The sequence below is a fragment of the Meriones unguiculatus genome, chromosome 14, assembly GCF_030254825.1.
Source record: "Meriones unguiculatus strain TT.TT164.6M chromosome 14, Bangor_MerUng_6.1, whole genome shotgun sequence".
NCBI lineage: Eukaryota > Metazoa > Chordata > Mammalia > Rodentia > Muridae > Meriones > Meriones unguiculatus.
The window spans coordinates 84,207,697-84,227,331 of record NC_083361.1 but is presented as its reverse complement, the minus strand read 5'-3'; the positions used below and the strand labels follow the sequence as shown (position 1 = coordinate 84,227,331).

The 19,635-nt window shown below is 57.2% G+C and overlaps 1 protein-coding gene across 2 annotated transcripts; it reads right to left on the bottom strand.

Moving 5' to 3' along the window:
• Positions 1-217: 217 nt before the first annotated feature.
• Positions 218-19,244, bottom strand: Wnt11 (Wnt family member 11). Of its 2 annotated transcripts, XM_021659167.2 has the most exons (6): positions 19,023-19,244; positions 15,366-15,548; positions 8,249-8,484; positions 6,727-7,004; positions 3,891-4,183; positions 218-1,640 (listed from the first exon to the last, which is right to left on the bottom strand). In XM_021659167.2, the coding sequence occupies exons 2-6, from the start codon at positions 15,446-15,448 to the stop codon at positions 1,466-1,468; spliced, it is 1,065 nt and encodes a 354-aa protein (XP_021514842.1). In that variant the 5' UTR covers positions 15,449-15,548; positions 19,023-19,244; the 3' UTR covers positions 218-1,465. The 2 variants fall into 2 exon arrangements, with proteins under 2 accessions (XP_021514842.1, XP_060223606.1); XM_060367623.1 differs by lacking the exons at positions 15,366-15,548; positions 19,023-19,244 and having other exon boundaries at positions 597-1,640; positions 6,891-7,004; positions 8,249-8,378.
• Between the last annotated feature and the right edge of the window lie 391 nt (positions 19,245-19,635).

Below are 19,635 nucleotides of genomic sequence, written 5' to 3'. Positions count from 1 at the left end.
GTTTCCGTTGTTAAAAAAAAAAAAAAAAAAAAAAAAAAATTTTTAAAGAAAGTTAAAGCTCAGAAACGAATGGCCATGTTCCCCCAGCTCTTGCCTCCTCCTCCCTGACACACCCTACCTCCTCCACCCTCTTTACTTTCTACCTCCAGCCTATAGGCATGCATCACAGACAGGCTCAGGTCCTCTTGGCTTTGCTAGCCTACCTCCTTAGCTGTAATGTCAAGTGACTATAGCCTGGCCTCCCCAGAACCAGAGGCCCACAAGGGGGTCCAACTGGCTCCTCAGTCTACACCCCTGCCCAATTCAGATCCCCACCATTTCCCCCGCTTGCAGCTGGCTGTCTATCCTTCCCCACGTGCACCAAACCCAAACAGCTCTTCCTGGCCTTCCTGGACCCCCACCCAAAATGAAAAAGAGAAGGGGTCCTGTTGGTCCCTGTGCCTTAGCACATCGTCTGCCACAAGCCTGGTCCAGGCATGAGCTGTGACCCTGGGTCTTTCCCAGCTTCAAGCCTTAGTCACTGCCAGCCCATAGTAGGCCAGTCCCATCGCCTAGGGGCTCACTGAAAACCCACCGGGGCTACCTCCTCGAGGTCGCAGCCTCCTTGGGCAGTTTTTCTTGCAGCCAGCTTAATGGGTCTGAAAGCATGGCCAATGGCTGGGCTATGGTAGTAAAAAACGTCCCTGAGGAATAAAGATACTGCCAACTGGGTTTATGTTTCAAGACGTCTGTCCTCACCCTTGACCAACAGATCACATACAGGGAAACAGGCCAAGACCAGGTCGGGGAACCGGGTGGGGCTGGGACATCAATGGGAGGCCGCCTTGCCTGGAAACTGGAGAATCCTCCTGCCAGCCCAGGGTCTGCTGGGTTCACTTGAGGAGGCCGGAGATTTGTGGGCAGGCTGGGGCTTGCTCAGCATTTACTTCACATGCTTGTTTAAAATATAACCACTATATATATTTTACATATAATATATATATAAAGAAGAATTGAAGTGAGCCACCCCAAAGAAAAAAGCTGTATTTTATAAATATTTCTGTAGCTCCCACATCCCAGAGGAGGGCGGGGGAAGGAGAATAGAAATTTACAACCCAAGTTAGTGGTTCCATGTGGTGGGCACAGGGTCCCAAAGGACATTCCAGAAGGCTGGTCTTTCTGGCCTTGAAAGGTCAAATACACACAGTCTTATCCGTCCCTGCCCTGGCTTCTTGGAGCAGCCTGGAAGGCAGCATGCGGGCACTCGGGCCCCAGGCTGCCAGGTTATTTTTAATCCTATCAGTTTCCTTTGATGCCCCGGCCCTCCCAGGGCGACCAGGCCTCCTGTTCCTGGTGGCTTCCAAGTGGAGTCACAGCACAAGCCACCTCCCGCGCCTGGCATCTGAGATCTGCAGGGAAGTTCGCCAGGCCCGTCCGTGGGTCCTCAGAGGAGCAGCCCCCTTCCACGGGGGCGGGGCGCGGGTCCTCACTTGCACACGTAGCGCTCCACCGTGCGCTCACACCTGCGGCAGGTAACGTAGCAGCACCAGTGGTACTTGCAGTGACACCGCTCCACCACCCGGTCCGTGTAGGGATTGTAGCCGCGCCCACAGCACATGAGGTCGCAGCTGTCACTGCCGTTGGAGGTCTTGTTGCACTGCCTGGGGGTGGGAACAAGAGGTCAGTGAGTGCCCATCACCTCCAGCACCTGCCTCTCTCTGCCAAGCAGCCTGCAGCCCTCGCCACTGTGGCTGGCCCAGCCCTCCAAGGAGGGAGAGCAATCTTTGAGAAAACTGAGGCTTTCTTTTCCCCTAACTTCTCTGGGTTTCCAGTGAGCTGGCATGGACTGTTGGGGTCATTTTATTTCCTGAGTTGTCTGGTTTCCATCTTTTTTTCTGTTTCTAAATCTCAAAGAACCCTCACATCAGTGCCTATTAGTTCTGACTTTATATTTAATCCTTTTTTTAAAAGTGTGTGTTAGTATATGTGTGTTACCTGTCCATGTGCACAAATGTGTACATGCATTTATTCGGAGGCAGAGGTCCACATTAAATGTCTTACTTTATCTCTCCCACCCAACCCCCTATCTTATTGAGAAAGAGTCTCCCATTGAGCTCAGAGCTTGGGGATCCACTTGGCAAGACTGGCCAGTGCGTTTTAGGAAACCTTCCTATCTCTGCCCCCACATCACTGTTAGAGTTGCAGATTTGGGATGTGAACTCAGACCCTCATGCTTACAAGGCAGGTACGTTACCAACTGAGCCCTCTGCCTTCATAGTTAACCTTTAATTATGCAGCAAGGGAGGCGAGAGTCATTTTTACAGTTAAAAATCCCAGGATACATTCTGGAACACTAAAGACTTCCCAGGAGGCAAGATGGGCCTGAACTCTTTGCTGAGTGTTGGCCCGCAGGTGTCCAAGGGAGACACCTGGCTCGTGGCTCGTCTCCCCAGAGGCATTCCTGTGCCCTTCTGCTTGAGAAGCAGATGCAGGCCAGGGCAGCAGGGCAGACAGTTGCCACTGGAATCAGTGGCGAGCAGAAGTTCTCTTTCTCAGCACTGACACCAAGTACACTGCTCAGCACTCCCCCACCCCCAAGCTATGGCAGGAGGCAAGGAGCTAAACAGGTCTCTGAAAGGCAATGCCTCCCTGCTGCCTCATGTCTGCCTAGGAGAGAGGAAGATGTTCGGGTGGCCTGTCCTCCAGCAGGGCCAGGGCTGAAGAGGGACTGTGTCTGTGCTATACAGCTGGGGACAGAGCAGCACAGGGGCTGAGGAACCAGGAGGGGAGCGGCCCACGGCCTGTGGACAGTCTTCCACCAATGCAAGGCAATCCTCTGCTCATTCTGCTAGGGCCCTGTGCCCAGCCCCTCTGTGTAACAGAATCCCCCCTCCTCGGCAGCTCACACTCACCCTGCTGCTTCCAACCAGACTCACGTTCCTTCCTGTCTCCTTTGCCTGACCCATTCCATCTCCACTCTGCCGACCCCCTCAATCTGGCCTCCAGATGGGAGCCTGGGCCTCTTCCTCACAGAGCCCTGGCCTGTGGAGATGGAGCCCCAAACCAGCCCTCCCCTCTCACAGGCAGGACCGTGGGCTGCGGAGGAAGCAGATGCTGGCTGGGCACCAACTATGTGCCAGACACGTTCCCAGACACCCGCTCTCTGCTACGTATTTCCCTAACCTTGTGCACACCAGCTTTGCGGAATGCTATTAGAGGCTCCTTAATAAAAGAGTGCCCCAGCCACGCACCTCTGGGAAGCTCTATTTAATCAAATCCTTAGCCCAGGCTCCCTTAGGCCATGGGGATGATCAGAGAGCTTCCCAGGTACATCTGACCTTTCTTCCCAGGTTTTCATGAACCATCTTTGGGAATGCAGCCCCACCTGGCACACAGGAGGTCTGCAGCGAACCATTGTCATGGGCTCCTTCCTTGTCTATCCTGTCTCCCTATCCAGAGCCAGGGCTGGGCCAGCTGTGGGGACGCCAGGCCCAACCCAGGTAGTTCCCAAGTGGACATGGAAGGATCTAAAGCCTGAGAGAGGGCTGGCATGTCCCAGGAGACAGAGGAGTATCCTTTCTACAGAAGCTCATTTGCTCTGTTTTAGGTACCTCCTTAGATTGGATGCTGCCTCCACTTCTTGTGCCTCTCAGTTCCTCCTTTGTCCAATAAACAGGGTGGGCACTTATCCTTCACCTGCCCATGCAACATTGCCTGAGCCTTACTGCCACTGTTACCTCCTGACCTGGGAGGAGGTGGAGCCATCAGCCTCTATCCCCGAAGTCCCCTCGGCCTCCCTGGAACCTCTGCCCTCCACTGGGCAAGGACTCCACTCTCAAATGCCAGCTGAGTCACCACTGCGGCTGGCCCAGCCCCAAGTGCAGCATTGGTGTGGGTGGCACGCCACTTACCTGTCTTGGGTCCCGTGAGATCCCACCTTCTCATTCTTCATACAGAAATCAGGGGAGCTCTGCAGATACACTAGCTCTGAGTCCTTCACAGGTCGGATATCCAGGTCCTTGGGCACCAAGTGCTTGCGGGTGCCCATAGGACGATGTACCACTTTTGTGGCCGACAGGTAGCGGGTCTTGAGGTCAGCGGCCACGTCACGGAGCTCTTGCAGCCCCTTCCAACAGGTGCGGATGGAGCAGGAGCCAGATACTCCATGGCACTTACACTTCGTTTCCAGGGAGGCACGTAGAGCCTGCGGACAGGCAGGGTGTCAGCTGGGTGGCCAGAACCTCTCCCTGGCCTGTCAGGGCCCTGGTCCCCCTACTCCATGGCTGGGTGATCTTGGAGAGTCATGTCCCACTGGAGCCTCAAGAGATGGAGCATTTGGCTGTAAAGCTAGGAGGGGTTGGGGTGGTAGTGGTCATACTTCCACTCCAGAGCAGCTAAGAGGGCTGGGCAGGAAGAGAGTAGCCTCTGTGGGGTGTAACAGATGCCACCTCTCAGACACTCTGGACAGGGCTTAACACAACCAGCACAGCTCATCCGGAAGGCTCACTCTTTCCCCTTTCCTAAACAGGAAGGCTCAAAGAGGCGACACCTAGGTTTGCAGTTAGAAAAGCATAGGCCTGGGATTTGAACCTGTGCCTGACAGTGATTCCAAAAGCTGTGACTTTCAATTGTCCCATGCCTTCTTGCTCCTACAAAACCAGGACTCACTAGAGGCTTGCCAGAAGAGCAGCAAGATAATAAAGAAAGAGCAAGGAAGGCAGCTGGGGGGGGATGGGGTAAACAGGATGGAGAAGGGTGAGGGCTCAGGGGCACCTCCTTCTGGACCCACCCACAGGCTGCCAGGTGACCTCCATTACCACTCAGGGCCTCTGTGCAAAGCTGGCATGCTACAGCTACGTGCTTGAGTGTTTGTAAGGGTTAAATGGCTGTACTGAAGGCGTATGTGAGTTCTAACAGTTTAAGTCAATATTGGCTCTGAACACGCAGCTTAAATCAGAGCTGTGAGAGGAACTGGAAACCTTTGGGCCAGGCCCTTAGGCAGAACCCAGCCCTGGTCTGAGAAATGAGTTTTCCCCACAGTCTTCCCAGGCCTGCTTCCTGTTGGTGTCTGGGAAGCAGAGGTCAGACACCTTCTAAAGACCCTTCTATTCAGCTCTTCAAACCCTGTTTGGCTCAAAGGACACTACCCTCTCTCTTGTCAGGCAAGGGTCATGGGTCACCTGGACACACACCATGCCTCACCTAGTTGGGGAAACTGAGGCCTATGGTTGGCAAGGCATTGCTCCAATCCCCCCGCCAGTGAGTTGGCCCGGTGCTAGGCCAAGTGTCAGGGATCCTTCTTATCATTGCAACAACAGGATGTGGGGACTGAGGACGCACCCTAGAGTCTGGAACTTGTTAGAAACCTAGGAGGGAGAGAAAGGAGGCACACAGGGCCGAAGGGGCCAGGGCCAGGGCCCCGAGCTCAGTTCCTCGGGTCAGGTCAGAGAGGGGGTGGACACTCACGGGCAGGTGCTAAACTGCCTAGTCCTGGCGTCATTTAATCCTCACACAGCCCCAGACTACTGGGGACCAGCATTCATCTTTTGTAGGTGGCCCCACGAACACGCCTGATGGATGCCGTGTCCTCTCGCACGGTACTGGAGTTCAAGAGGGTGCACCCTAGGCCAGGGTTGCTGTAAGGCAACAGTGGGGCTGGATCAAGAACTCTCTGGGTTCCTACAATGGGGCAAGCCCCAGGGCTGGGAGGCAGGAGCCCTAAATCCCTGGCTAGGCTCTGACGTCAATCCACAGTGTGATCTGGCCTGTCTTCCCAGACTGTCCAAGGATGGCCTGGACATTCAAGTGTCCCGACATGAGGGACACCAGGGACAGGTGAAGACCCGTGGGTTCCACAGACTCAGCTTCCTCAGGCCATGCGTTCCTGGCCGAGCCACCCACGCCTAAATCATGTGAGAGATGCCTTCGCTGCTGCTGTACAGCACACTCTTCCCTGTCAGAGGAAAGGGGACAACAGGACCTTCTAAGGGAGTTGTTCTGGGATCCCGGGAGGGGAAAAAAAAATCAAGTGCCGAGCACATGTTCACACCACAGGTTGGTGTGAAGGTCGTTTTCATTTTCAAAAACTGAAGAAGGGGCTGGATCATTCAGCAAGTAAGGAGGATTCCTACCGAGCCTTACAATGTGAGCTAGATCACTAGTAATCCATGGAAGGAGGAATCCAACTCCCCCAAGTTGTACTCTCTCATCTAATCCACACAGACACATGCACACACACACATCCATGTAAAAGTTTAATTTGGTTCTTTCACTCCCACACTCACCCAGCCTTTTGTGCAAGTGAGAAACAGGGAAACAGGTAGCAGATGCTGGGACTGTGCCCCAGGGCAGCGCGAGATCAAAGAGGTGATCTGGTGAAAGCCTGTGGCCCCACCCCCTCCCTGTCCTGGAGGGAGGCTGAGGAACCTGCAGGAGTGCCCATCCTGTCACCACTTTATACTTGGGAAGGAGAGAGGCCGGGGAGAAGGTAGGTCACCATTCAGGAGGTCCAGGGCCAGAGCCGAGGGCAGAACTCAGAGCTCTGGGCTCCCAGTCCACTGTTCCCTCTGCGAGGAGCACCTGAATCTTGGAGACTCCCTAGAGAAGGAGCAGGATAGCTCAAGCTCTAGAGAAGGGAGAGCAGCAGGGCCCCAGTCCATCCCCTCCCCACCCCCTCCTGGGACCCACCATGGCCCTTCTCTAGCCAGGGGCCCAAGCGCACCCTCTGGGGCGGGTGGGGGTGGTTACCTGTCTCCCCACTTCACTGTTGTGTAGACGCATCAGTTTATTGGCTTGGGATCCTGTTTTTTTCACCTTCATAGGAGCATCGGAAAACTTGGCCCCCATGAGGAGCCCGTAGCTGAGGTTGTCCGCACATCCTCCCCAGCGGTTCCCAGGCCCGGGTGGCTCACCTGGGACAGGGCCGCAGGAGCAGCCGGGCAGGTCGCCAGAGGTGCAGGCCCGGGCGATGGTGTGACTGATGGTGGCAGCCGACAGGGCATACACGAAGGCTGACTCCCGGGTACCTGTGGGAGAGGGGAGGGTCAGCAGGGGCCGTCCAGCAGGTTAGACCCGGGTCTGGGGCCATCCTACTCTACTCATCTTGTGGAGCAACACACAGGGACCCAGCCGTCACCAGAGCCGTGCAGAAGACGGCAAGGGCTACCACAGCCCTCCCTGACACCCCCGGTCACGTGTCTGTGAACTGGGGATACGCAGACAGGTGGAAGGGGAACACCATATAGCCCAGCTGTGTGATACAGCAGTAGGCCAGGGTACGGACAGATGCCCACAGCCGCCAGGAGCTTCCCTGGACCCAGGAAGCAGAATGGCCCTGCTGGCACTCATTCTCAGCCTCGCAGCCCCTGGAGCCAGGGGACAGGGTCTTGCTATGCACCCTGGGCTGCCCAGAGCTCTCCTTCAGCCTCTCAAGTACTGGAATTGCAGTCTGGCTGCTGCTCACAACCAGGAGACAGGACATTTGCGTTGTCTGGAGCCAGCCAGTATGCAGGGCAAGGACACTTGACCGAGCCGCAGGAAATGCAGAGCCAGCCAGCTCCCGCTCAGTTCCAGACCGCCCTGGCCCCGCATCTGAATCGCAGCCCTGTCTCTAAAGTAGCAGTCACTGCTCCCACAGAGCCTGTTTCCTTCATTGCGCAGCCCACCTGGGAAGGCTTGCCTGACGCTCAGACATCTCAGCGAGGGGAGAGCTGCCATCGCTGAGCCCCAGCAAGGTGCGTGTGTCTGGCATTAGCCTCTCTGTGTGCAAGCAGGTCTCCACACCCTCTTCCCGGAAGCCTGTGTCAAAGCTGTCCGCTGCCTGTGACCTCTTCATGCATCAAAGCAGTCCTGCCAACGAGGTATGCCTAGGTCCACCTGCCTGCCCAGGGGTGGGTTATACAGCAGCCTCACTACACTGATATGGTTTTCAGCACAGCAGGCAGGAAGCCACCTCGGTGCCCTCTTGGGTAATACCTTTCCTTCATCCTTCATTAAAACACACGTGCATCCTGAAGTGCTATTCGGGCCAGTGTCTGTGCTGATATATTCACTCGGTAATATTTATTCATCCCCCCCGGTTCGTGCCTGAAACTCGGATCTATGAGTGACTCATCCGCTCAAGCGTCCCCCCAGCCGCGGCTTATCCATCTGTGTAACCATCCATCTCCTCACTCATCCGTCCGCCCGTGAACCCATGCACCTATCCAAACACACAGAGCTTCCGCCTGGCTGCTCCCTCCACAGCAGCGTGGCGCCCCACGTCCCCTACCTCTCTCCAGGTCAAGCAGGTAGTTGGGGGCGAGCTGGATGGAGGAGCAGTTCCAGCGCATGTCGGCGAAGGCCCTGCGGCAGGCCTTGGTGGCCTCCCGCGCCGCGTGCACGATGGTGCGCATGAGCTCCAGGTTGCTGCGGCAGAGCTGCACCTGCGCAGACACCAGGCCCTCCAGCTGCTTGCAGTGCTGCGTCTGGTTCAGTGCCAGGGCTGCTGGAGTCTTGGACAGTGCCCTGCATGCCCCAAAAACCACCAACGGGAGAAAGACAGGGTGTAAGGGGCGTTTGCCGTGCAGGCCAGCCCTCCCCTCCACCGGACTCCGGGTCACTCTCGCAAGGAGCCAGGAAACCAAGAGGCAGAGTGCCACGTGGCAGAGCAGTGGTCTGCCTGCGAGCTGGGGTGTGGCACTGTTCCTCTCTGGGTCTTACGCCCTGGTTCTAACTTGAGATTGCAGCCTCCATCCTGACTGAATCGTATAAATGTCTTAGGAATGAGTATTTTTGCAATCTGCAAAGCGCCTGCAGCTGCTGCCTCAGTCTTCCTGCTCATGAATTACTACCATCCCTTCCATTCACGCAGCACTGGTAGCTGTGTGCCAGAACCCAGCCTGACTGCCGGGCGCACACAATAATTACACATGCTATTAATTACGCCCTTACGCTGTTGCACGCCATACGTTAAGACCTCTACGCCATCACTGCGTTTAATTTTACACCCATTTATCATTACCCCTGTGCAAAGGATTGCTATTCAACAACTCAAGGACACTCCATTTTAGAGTGATCCAGAATTTAGAAAATTCAATATCTAATCCAGAGCTTCAACCATCTCTGGTCACCTCTGGTCTTCAGGGTCTCAGACGTGTACACTGCACGACCCTGGATGGGATCTGGTGGTACTGGGACCTTTCTACCACCATGCCTTTGCCCAGGGTTGTCCTGATGCCAGCAATGCCTTTTCCTTCTTGTACCCGAGTGAATAAAAGAACTTGTGTGCAAAGAAGAAATGGCGAATAAGCACCACCGATTCCCGGCCTGGTAGCCTTTAGCTCTGAACATGGCATACATGCCTTCCTCCAGAAGCCCCTAGGCTAAGGGTACACAAGCCCATCAGCAGTTAGAGAGTAAGGCCCCTGAGGTTCCAACTCCCTGGCTGGCCTAAGGGAAAGCACAAGCTTCATACGCCGCTGTGTGACTTAGGCAAATCACCTAACCTTTCTGGGCCTCATGGCCCTCAGTTGCTGCTGCAATGATCACTTCTATTTCAAAAGACCGTTGGTGGTGGCACACCTTTAATCCCAGTACCTGGGAGGGAGAGGCAGGTAGATCTCTGAGTTCGAGGTCAGCCTGGTTTACAGAAAGAGTTCCAGAACAGCCAGGGCGACACAGAGAAACCCTGTCTAGAAAAGACGAAGGGGGAGGCTTAAGGAAGATAATGTAGTCATGCGTATTCGCGTCAGGCGTGGTGACACAGGCCTGTGAGCCTGACGTGGGAGCCCCAGCTCATTGCCAAGGGAATCTTCAATATAAAAGTGTAAGGAGACCTAGCTTGCTCCATGTGCTGTGCAGATTACAGTACACTTCTTTTCCTTTTTGAACAACTACAAAATGCCGGTGAAGGCCAAATGAGGTAATACTTGATAAGTTGGCTTCTTCCTGCCTCTCTCTGCCATACTCCACCCACCATACAACACTCTTCCCCCCCCCATACAGAAACCTAATATAGACCCAGGAAGCAGACCCTGAGGGCAGAAGGCCGGGCTTATGGTTAGGTTGCCTCACCTAGCCTGAGGGCCACAGGTGAGTGTCCTAAGCCATGTCCCTTCCTGTTGCCCTGGCCCATACCAGCCCCAAACCACAGAGAGGGAATATGCAGTGCTTGTCTCTCAGATGGCTTCCTGGTCTAAGCAGACCCAAATCAGCCTGTCAAGCCTCCCGTGTGGACCCTCCTCTCCTCAGCACAGCACAGCAGCTCTCCCACAGCCCAGGGCTCCAGCTTTCCCGGCATGGCCAGCACAGCTTGCCGGTCTCCGTGAAAGCTGTCAGTGCCTGAGCGGGTATGAAGCATTCCTCCGTTCTTCCTGGTCACGTGCTGTTTCCTCCCCTTTCCCTGGGCTGTTTTCTATGGTTAAAGTGGAATACAGCCCAGAGGCATGTACTCCATGCAAGCAGCATGTCTGTCTTCTGTCCTGCTCACCAAAAAGTAGGTGCTAGCCAGGAAGAAGCAGGGGAGGGAGGGAGGGGCGGAGGGGCCCTTCCTGCTGAGCAGTGCAGGCAGCTCCAGGGACTGGAGCTACCCTCGGGCCCAGCACCCAGTGCTGGCTAACGGGCTGAGGGGGAGGAATCCCAGGGCCTCTGCTTCTCTAGGTCTCCCACCCCCATTTCCCTCTGAAGTCCCCAGGCATCTGCCTCTCCTGCTCAGTTTAGGAGGGTACTTCCCATAGGGCTATCTCAGCAGGATACTTGAAGCTCTTGCCAGGTATCTGGAAGTGAGGCAGGCAGAGTGCACCCAAACCCCTGTCAGGGACAGAGGGACACGGCCACCTAGGGGACCCTCGGGAAGAGTTGGCACAGCAATAGACCTACTGCCCACACACCCCGCCCCCAAGTACTGCAAAGGGCTTCCCAGGCATCCGCTGATTAGCGTAATGACCTGAGTAAGTGAACCCTCTTGGGGAGGCAATCAGGACTAAGGCAGAGGCGGGAGGGGGGAGGGGGGCACCGTGGACAGCTCACCAGCTGGCCTGCTCCACAATACCCCTAATTGGAAACACTTCAGTTTATCTGGGAGTGGGGATGTGGGGGAGAGGATGCGGGAGAGGACAGGAGGGAACAGAGAGTTCATTGGGGAGTCTATGCCATGGGTTGGGAGGGACTTCACTTATTCAGGAATTGGGGGTTCTCCTGGTTCAAGGTTTGTCTGGGCTACTCATTCACTGGGTCACCGCCAGTGACCAGCCTCAGTTTCCCAGTTTTACAGTAGTCAGTGCTCATAGTTCTGTGGGTGAGGGCATTTTCCAGTGATACAGCTGGGAAGTTGCCTTCCAAACTCCTCACCAAGCCATAGACTTCCATCCACCCCCTATCCACTGATCCTGTCTCCACAGTTTTGGTCCTCCCACATTAAGGCCCTGAGGGGTCATTTCGGCTCCCTCCTCACACCATGGGGCTTCTTTCCTGGGTGAAAATCACTGAGGAGTCTCCCTCAGGTTTTCGGCAGCCCTGTGTCCAGGCAGTTCTGTGGTATGTGACCCAGGTAAGGCCACCTCCAGAAAAGCCTTCCTTATGACCCTGCCCTTTACTGCCTTGGGCACCCTGTGCCAAGGCCTCTTGCTTGTCATTCTGCAGTCTGGGTCTCACAATGCTAAGTGAAACCAAACTATTTGTTTAGGTTTATCTTGGGCAGAGCTGGACTCCAAAGAGCACAGAAGCACACCCAGAGTTGGCCTGGCAATGGGTTGAACCCAACATCAAAGATAAAATTAGGAGATTTTACGACATCACTCATAAAATTAGGAGATCCTGATCATGGAAATGGCCTGCCTCAGGTCCTCAATGCCTCCCAGGAAAGGTGATCCTTTGGTTATATTTCTGTGGATCCTGCTTACCCGAGGAAGGTGGGAGACCCAATTCCCTAAACCTATTTCCCCCATCTATTTACTCACCAGGGCTGCCTTGGACCACATCTCAGACTATTTCCCATGAAATAGGAAAAATGAAGCCTGTCTAGGCCAACCAGGTAGGGCCAGCCCTTTTCTGGGCTTCTGCCCCATGGGATGGCCTTGGGGAGCTTTTCGCTTGGTGACAGGGTGGAACTCCTCAGTGATGTCCTGGGTCTAAACACCAGAGCTCTTCACGACACCTGGCTAGGTTAGGGTTAAAGCTACCAGCCCCAAGGAAAAGCTTCAGGAAACAGGGGGCCCAGCTTCTTCCCAGGAACTTATTTCAGATTCTTAGACCCACAGTGAACAAGGCCCGCTCCTTCTCTGCACTGCACAGATGAGACAGCTGCACTGAATGCAAGGGCTGAAAGTCTATAAGCTCTAGATCCAATCCTGCCTGGCAGGCACTGCCTAGACCTCAGAAGCCCCTGCCTGGCTCCATGTTTGCAGGATGTCCTTAAAGAGATCCCTAACTGCTTGCCTTTGTCAGACACTTATTAGCCAGTAGAAAAGAGAGTCCATATACTATCAACTCCCCTGGAGGGAGAGCAGGACTTGCCCACTTCTGTGTGCAGCCAATTAGAGGCAGAGCCCAGCTAGATGCTAGACCTCCCAGACCCCAGGCCAGGGTTCCTTCCAGCCCATGCCAGAGCTCAGAAGCTGAGGTGCAGAGGAGCTGAAGGCTTGCCCAAGGTCTGCCTGGCAGGAGGTGACCATTCAAGCTAAACAGGGATTCCTAGGCTGGCACTCTCTCTGCCCCACTTCACAGCAGCTGCGTTCCTTCTAGAGCCTCTTAAGACTCTTCCTAGAGAGGCCCCGCCCTTGCTGAGTGGCAGGCTCGGTGCTGCCAGCTGCTCTGAGAGGACAGCCTCTAAGGGCCCCCTAGCTGGCCAGGGGGTCTTTCCTCCCCCCTCCTCCACCAGAGAGGGGCAAGAGGCTCACATCTGCCCTTACCCCCCCACTTGACCCGTTATGATTTCCCCCACCTCTGGCTTTGGAGCTAATACTCAAGTCTCTCGGTGTATCTCTAGGCAGTCTGCGCCCCATGCCACCTGTTTGGGTTGTCTGTCCCAGAAGCCCACTAGGTGGGCACCTCAGGCCACTAAGCCACATCTGGTTTCAGTTCTTGGGTCAAATGTCCCTTTCATCTCCAGGTCACTTTCCAAGCCCAAGCACATGGTCCCTGAGACTGCCCCAGGACAGCTGGCCCTGATGAGTCCCCACCCCCACTGCACAACTGTCCCCAGGACTTCCTTCTACCAACAGCCCAACTCACACTCCTGGCCTACTCCTCATTGGCTACGAAACTCTGTTAAAGATCCTCCAAGGTCTTCCTTTCCTCTGCTGTGCAGAGGGGCTCAGGAGCAGAGCACACAGCACAGGTTGGGAGCCACATGTATTTGGAGAACAGCACTCAGCACACAGCAAGGCTACATCTGTGTGAACCCATGCCCATTGCCACCCCCACTATTCCTGCCACGGGCAGCGGGCTGAACCCAGGGCCTCAAACATGCTAGACCGTGTTCCCAACCCCTGTCACACTGTTGTTTTAATTTTTAGAGTGAGCATCACTAAACTGCTCAGGCTGGCTTTGAACACGTCTACAGCCCGGGTAGGCACTGAACTTGCGATCCCCCTGCCTCAGCCTCTCTGTCGCTGAGATTTCTGGCCTGTGCCACCACGCATGACTCTACTGTTCTGAAGCACCACATCCTCCTCTGTCTTCCAGCTCCAGCAATAGATGAACCATTATCAAGGTCTCCTGAGCCCGCAGCTGGGGTTCTGACCTCAGAGCCACAGCGAACCAGCATGTGACCTCACGGCACTTACTCACCCTCATCCTCTCTCTACCTACCTTCACTTCCTTATTGTGATGAAACTGTCACCTATCACCAGGAGAGTTAACAAATCAGATGGAGGCCTGCAGCTCTCGGGACACCGCCTGCCTGCGAGGCGCTGTGGCCCCTGCTCCCTGCAGACAGGGGATGCTCCTGCCTCCATACTTCCCTTCATGCTCTTCCTTCTGCCTGGGACACCTGCTTCACATTCCATCTCTGCCCATCAAATCTTCCCTGGGGGATGGCTTGGAGACAGACACTGAGCTGTGCCCATTTGTAGCTTGGCTTAGCCTACGGGGTGGTGCTCAGCCACCTACCCAGCACCCCGATCTCAGCACATGCCAGCTTAAGGCTGCATCCTAGAACCTCAGGATTCCCTTTGTAGGGCACGTAGAGAGGGGCAAGAGCAGTGTCCCCGGGATTCTTCATGAGCAAAACAGGTCACCCAAGCCATGAAGCCCTGCACCTCTCTCAGCAAACCCCTTCCTCCTCTCCACCTCATCTCCTGGTCTGAAAACAGCAGCCTGCCCGAAGCAAGAATGCCTAACAGCAGCCTGAGGCGGCGGGAGAAACCAGAAGCGCAAGAAGATGGGATTCCCTTCTTGGATTATTTAATCAGTAACTCAGCAGCAGAAAGGGCTGAACCAGTGACCACCAGACTTTTTCCAGAGGTCCAGTGTGCTACCATACATAATCCTCTTCCACTAAACCACATGGACCCTCTTCAGTGTCCACAATCTATTCCTAGTTTTATCTGCAGACTCCCTACCCACAACCCAAGGACAGACTTCCCCACCCTGGCCCTTACCTGCCGAACTCCCTACTTCTGTCGCTGAAAGGGACAAGCCCTGGAAAATCTCGGTAACCCACATGGGTGACTGAAGCAGGCTGCCCTCCTCCGAGCTGCCCCGGAGTCCCCACTCCTACAGGGCTTGGAAAGCTATTTACAGCCCGGGCTTATCTCTCCCGGCTCACGAAGGAGCTGTTTTCCCCCTCATCCCTCTCCTTCCACACTGCCTACGGCAGCCACCGCAGGAGGAACAGCACCGCGTGAGGAACCAGGGGGAAATTGGCCCCAGCGACCAACTGTCCTTCCGGGACACCCTGCACGTGCTCACAGAGCCTCTGGCAGTTCAGGAGCGCTCTAGGGAGCCTCCTATCTGACCCCGGTGAGCCAGTACTATCCTTCGGAAAGACCAAGTATTCCGAGGCCCCAGGAGTAGTGCTCGAGTGACACTTCCCCCAAGGTCGCCCAGATGAAAGGGGTCCAAATTGTCCTTGCAGAGCTTCAGGAGGCCGAAAGGCCAGGATCCTGAGATGCCCCTGGTATCCTGCCCTGGGCAGACCCACTCCGGGCTGTGCCCCTTGGGGACGACGTTTCCGCCGTCGCTCTCCGGCCCTCGAGCAACCCTGGCCTGGATAGGAAAACCCCGTCACCCACTTCGCAAGCCTGCGGAGGTTAAGAACAGCATTTCACAGAGGAGGTCGCCGAGATCAGAATGACTCGCCCACAACGCCCAAGCCAACTCGGCCTCGCAGATTTTGGTGCGCTCACCCAAGCGCTCCACACTGCTCGCCCCACGGCCCACCGGAGTTAAGACGGGGTCCTACTTACAGCCACTTGATGCCATAGCACACACCGGTGTGGAGCGCCAGGGCGAAGAGCAGAGCCTCGCAGACCTGCGGCCGCGCCCTCATCGTTGAGCGCTCCCGGCGCTCCCGGAGGTCGCCCCGAGCAGCAGCCGCGCCGAAGTCCGCCGCCTGCAGGCCGCCGCCGCCGCTCCTGCGCGCACGCCGCCTGCAGTCAAGGAGAGCGGGGCGGCGGGTTAGGGCGGCGCGCCGGCCGGCGGGGAGGCGTTTTATTCAAATTACAAAGGAGGGGTCCGAGGGAGGCCAGCGGCCGCTCTCTCCCTGCTCCGCCCGAGACCCGCCGGCGTCAGGCGAGGATTAGGTGAGACCCGAGCGCGGCCCAGGGCGTGTCGCCCAGGACGGATCGGGGCTGGACCGCCCAGGAAGGACGGGATGCGGCCGATCGGAGGTGCTGGGGCAGACCCGGCAGAGGGCCTGGGGAAGACCGCAAAGCGCGGGCGGCCAGCGCAAGGACAAGCTGACGAAGCGACCCCAGAGAGAGAGGAACGAGGGTCCCAGGCCGGGGCTGCTGAACAGGGAAGGGTTTGAAGCTCCTGTTCCAATCCACGAAATGGATTATTAGTTATTGCAGCTTTAAAGAGCCTACGGTTCATCTCTCTGCGAATGGGGCGAGAACAGAGAACAGTCTCCGTGTGGCCGCCTTTGCTTCCCCCAGCCCTGTGATGGGCATTGTCCCCCTCTCCATCTCAGACGAGGAAACCGAGTCCCAGAAACGGGACACAGGCTGTTCAGATAGTGAGGGCCGGTTCTGTGCTGGGCTGTTGCGCTCTCTGGTCTACCTGTGCCCGGCGAGGTCAGGCCAGGGGGAAGGCAGAAGACGCGCCTCTTCCGGAAGCCATCTCAGTTTGGGAAGGGAAAACTGCAAAACTGGGGTGGTGACAGACGCTCCTTTTACACACCGAGGGATCTGCGGAGCCTGAGGTGCTGCTGTAGACTTCCCGCTTCAGGGCCGTGGTCCGGACTAGGCACCCACGAGCTCCGCTGCGGAGCAGGGCAGCTCCAGGCTCGCAACAGGTTGGTTCGGACCGCCAGGCGGCGAGCTAGGGCTGCGGAGAAGCCGCCACCCCGCCCGCCCTCAGCCTGCGAAGCTGCTCTCTGAGGCTTGCCCCTTCCCATCATTCTCACCTCATTAACTCCGTTCCCGGCTTCTCCCAAATTTACCAACACCTGGCGTTCGCCCCGAGTCATACACAGCCCCTCTCCCCTCTGGAGGAGCAGAGACAAAGGGATTCCTTCCTAAAGGGTCTGCAGAGTCTGAAGAAGGGGGTGCCAGACTGGGGGGGGCGTTGCTGCAACAGGGGAAAACCGCTCTCCTCTGGCTCTGTGAGCTTGGGCGTGCCCTTTACCACCCCAGCCTTAGTTTTTTGTTTTTTTTTTTTTTCTTTTATTAAAACAAAGAACTGGACTCCAGCTTTCTGATATTAATCTGATCTCCTCTCTGTATCCGCTATTACACATACCTGTGTGGCCTAGGAACGTCTATGTGTTTCAAAGTGTACACCCTGGAACACACACACACACACACACACACACACGGATTAGAAACTTCATAGTTTTCTGAGGCCTTCTAGCAGAACCTAGAGGAATCCAAGGAGAAAGCCTTGAACTGCTCCCCCCCCACACACACACAGAGATCCCCAGGCCCCAAGCTGGGGTGTCAGCGGGACTTTTGATGCGATCTGAATCCTCCTCCCACTTCTGTATCTTGATCTTTCCCTTGCTGTCGGAAGCTTACACAAGTCCCCCAAACCAGAAAAGTATCTGCAGGATCTCCGCGGAGGGGCCCCTCAGAACTCTCTAGTTCCCTCTTAAAGTGTGTGACCCCCGAAGGCCCCCAGAATTTCTCAGTGGGAGGGGAAGGGCAAGCCGCAGAGGGAGGTTCAAGGACTCACAGCGGGGTATCAGTGTCCAGCTCGCGCTCACCGTGAGAGGAGGGGCGGCCCAAATCGCTCGGCAGTCGGGGACCCAGGCCTCCAGCTACTCCCTGCTCTTCTCAGCAGCTCCAGGGGCCCTAGACCTCTCTTTCCGCCACCACGGCGCGTTGCTGGGGGAGCGCCTCTGCTTCTAGGCCTCTAGGTCCCGATATCATTCTTATCCTACCTAAGAAGTGCCAGGCCAGCCTTGTGAGCCGCTGGGTCACCCTCAGCTTGCGCCCTGAGGGTCAGAGCGCATTCGCCGCTGGGAGTCCCCGGTCCGCCAGGGGGCGCTAAGCCTGGGTTCAAAGAAAGATCTGCCCCCGCCTCACACAGTGGGACTTCGGGCAAGTCCCCTCCTTTTCCTGGGCTCTAATGTTCCCGTCTTGGATGAAGTACGGCGTGACTTCCCTCTTGGCCTTGGCTATCCCACAAGACTTGTTTTCGTTAGCCCTGAACTAACTGCGCAATCTCTTGCTTCAGACTGGGCGCCCAGCCTGCGCTGGGGACAGTCTCGTAGTGGGCCCGTGGAAAAGATAAGTGCTAATGGACAGAGCGAGAGAGCGAGCCTTTTTTCCCTTCTCCTTGGACAATAAGTGCAAGCTATGACGCTTGCAAACAGGCGGGGGAACGGGCCTCCCAGGGTTGCGCCAACTTACTCTAACCCAGCCCTGGCCGCCAGCAGGTGGTCTTGAAGCTGGGAGCTGTGCAGAGCTCTAGGAACTTCACTTTAGATAGCCTTTCCGCTCAGCCTGACCGGTAAGGACTGGCCGAGCCTCTCCCACCCGCGGTGCGCTACACCGGCCCCGGATTCCGTGCTGCGCGCCGGGACAATGTCCGCACCAGGGTAATGCCCAAGCGGGCCGCTCCGGGAGCCCGGCCGCGCCGCTCTCAAAACGAAAAGGGGGCGACAGGGACGCCGAGCGACAGCTTCAAGGGTACCTGCGAGGCTGCAGGAGACCTGGCTTTACGCTCAGCCAGGGGGAGAGTCGGTTAGGATCTTCCGTGTTGTGCCAGGTCGCCGCGGAGACGCGGTGTTTGAAAAGTGCAAAGGGCGCAGGGACCCTGCGCTCCCAGGGACCGTGAGGGACACCGAGGCATCTCGGTGCCACGGGAGGAAGGGATGGGGCTGGTGGAATTCAGCCAAGTGTTCGGAGCCACTCCAGAGGAGCCGCGGGGCGAGGACAGGGCCCCTCCCCAGCCCCCAACCTGGAGCTCAGGTCGGTAAACAAACTCGCCCCCTCCCCAGCTGCCTGCAGGCGCCCTTCCCACCTCCGGGAGCTCCCCGCCTCGGGGTAAGGAGCCGCGGGGTTCTCGGCCTTTTGTCCCCCTCTCCCGCCTCCTTACACACACCCTCGGTCGCGGGATCCAACTCCCACCCACCCACCCCCGGGATGGCTCCGGCGTGACCTCATCAACCCGCAGACTGCGAGGGAGGGGACCGAGTCCTGGGATGGTGGATAGGACGGAAGAGCTGGGGAAAGGGGGGGATGAAGGAACCACCCCACCCTGCAGCCCCCGAGTCCCCTAGTCCCCGGGGCCGTCCTGGCAGTTGCGCACCTCAAGAGAGAAGTGAGGAAAAAAGGGCAACTCAGGCCACTTCGGTCTGCTTCCCCAGATGTGGGTGCCCAGTAGGTCTCTTGGGCTCAGGCACCTTCTTTCCCACCCAAAGGGTCCCTGCGGAGCATCTGCCCGCGGCCACTGCTCACCTCTGGAGCACTCTCCCGGCGCGCCCTGCGTGCTCCGCAGCTCCGTCCGCCCCGGGAGCCGGGAGCGCGGTCCCCCGCTGGCGGCAGCGGCGAGGACGGCTTCGTCGGGGCGCGGGGGAGCGTGGCGCTCCGGGCGCGGAAGCGGACGGGTCTCGGCCGTGCTCGGCTCTCCGGCCTGCGCCCGCGGACTCACAGAGCTCTTCCCCGGCCCGGCACGGTCTGCGGCGCCGGCCGGCCCGAGCGCTTTATAAGGCGCGGGCTGCGGCTTTGATCCGCCCACGTCAGCGCGCCGAGTCCCCACCCTGTGGCTCGCGCGGGGCGGGGGCGGGGTCCCCGTGACGCCTCGGACCCGCGGCGCCCGCCCGGCGCTCCCGGACACTTCGCGCTCCAATGCAGTATGAAAGGGAACTTGCTCGCCGCGGCTCCTGTTGAAAGCAGGTCTGGTGCGTGCCAGCGGCGCGCCAGGCGCAGGGAAGGGCCACCTCGGAAGCTAGTAACAACCAGCAAAGAGCCAGAACCAGCCGGAGGTTCTGACTTTGGTCCCTAGGCGCTCTAGCTTACTTACCGTGTTGAGGGTCTTGAGCCTCGCGCTTCTGTTGTCCTAGAAGGTTCC

Coding starts and splice junctions, on each gene's coding strand:
- Wnt11 (XM_021659167.2), bottom strand. CDS start 15,448: ATGAGGGCGCGGCCGCAGGTCTGCGAGGCTCTGCTCTTCGCCCTGGCG. Junction 8,485..15,365: donor TGCTATGGCATCAAGTGGCT/GTAAGTAGGACC, acceptor TGGGGCATGCAG/GGCACTGTCCAAGACTCCAG. Junction 7,005..8,248: donor CCTGCTTGACCTGGAGAGAG/GTAGGGGACGTG, acceptor CCTCTCCCACAG/GTACCCGGGAGTCAGCCTTC.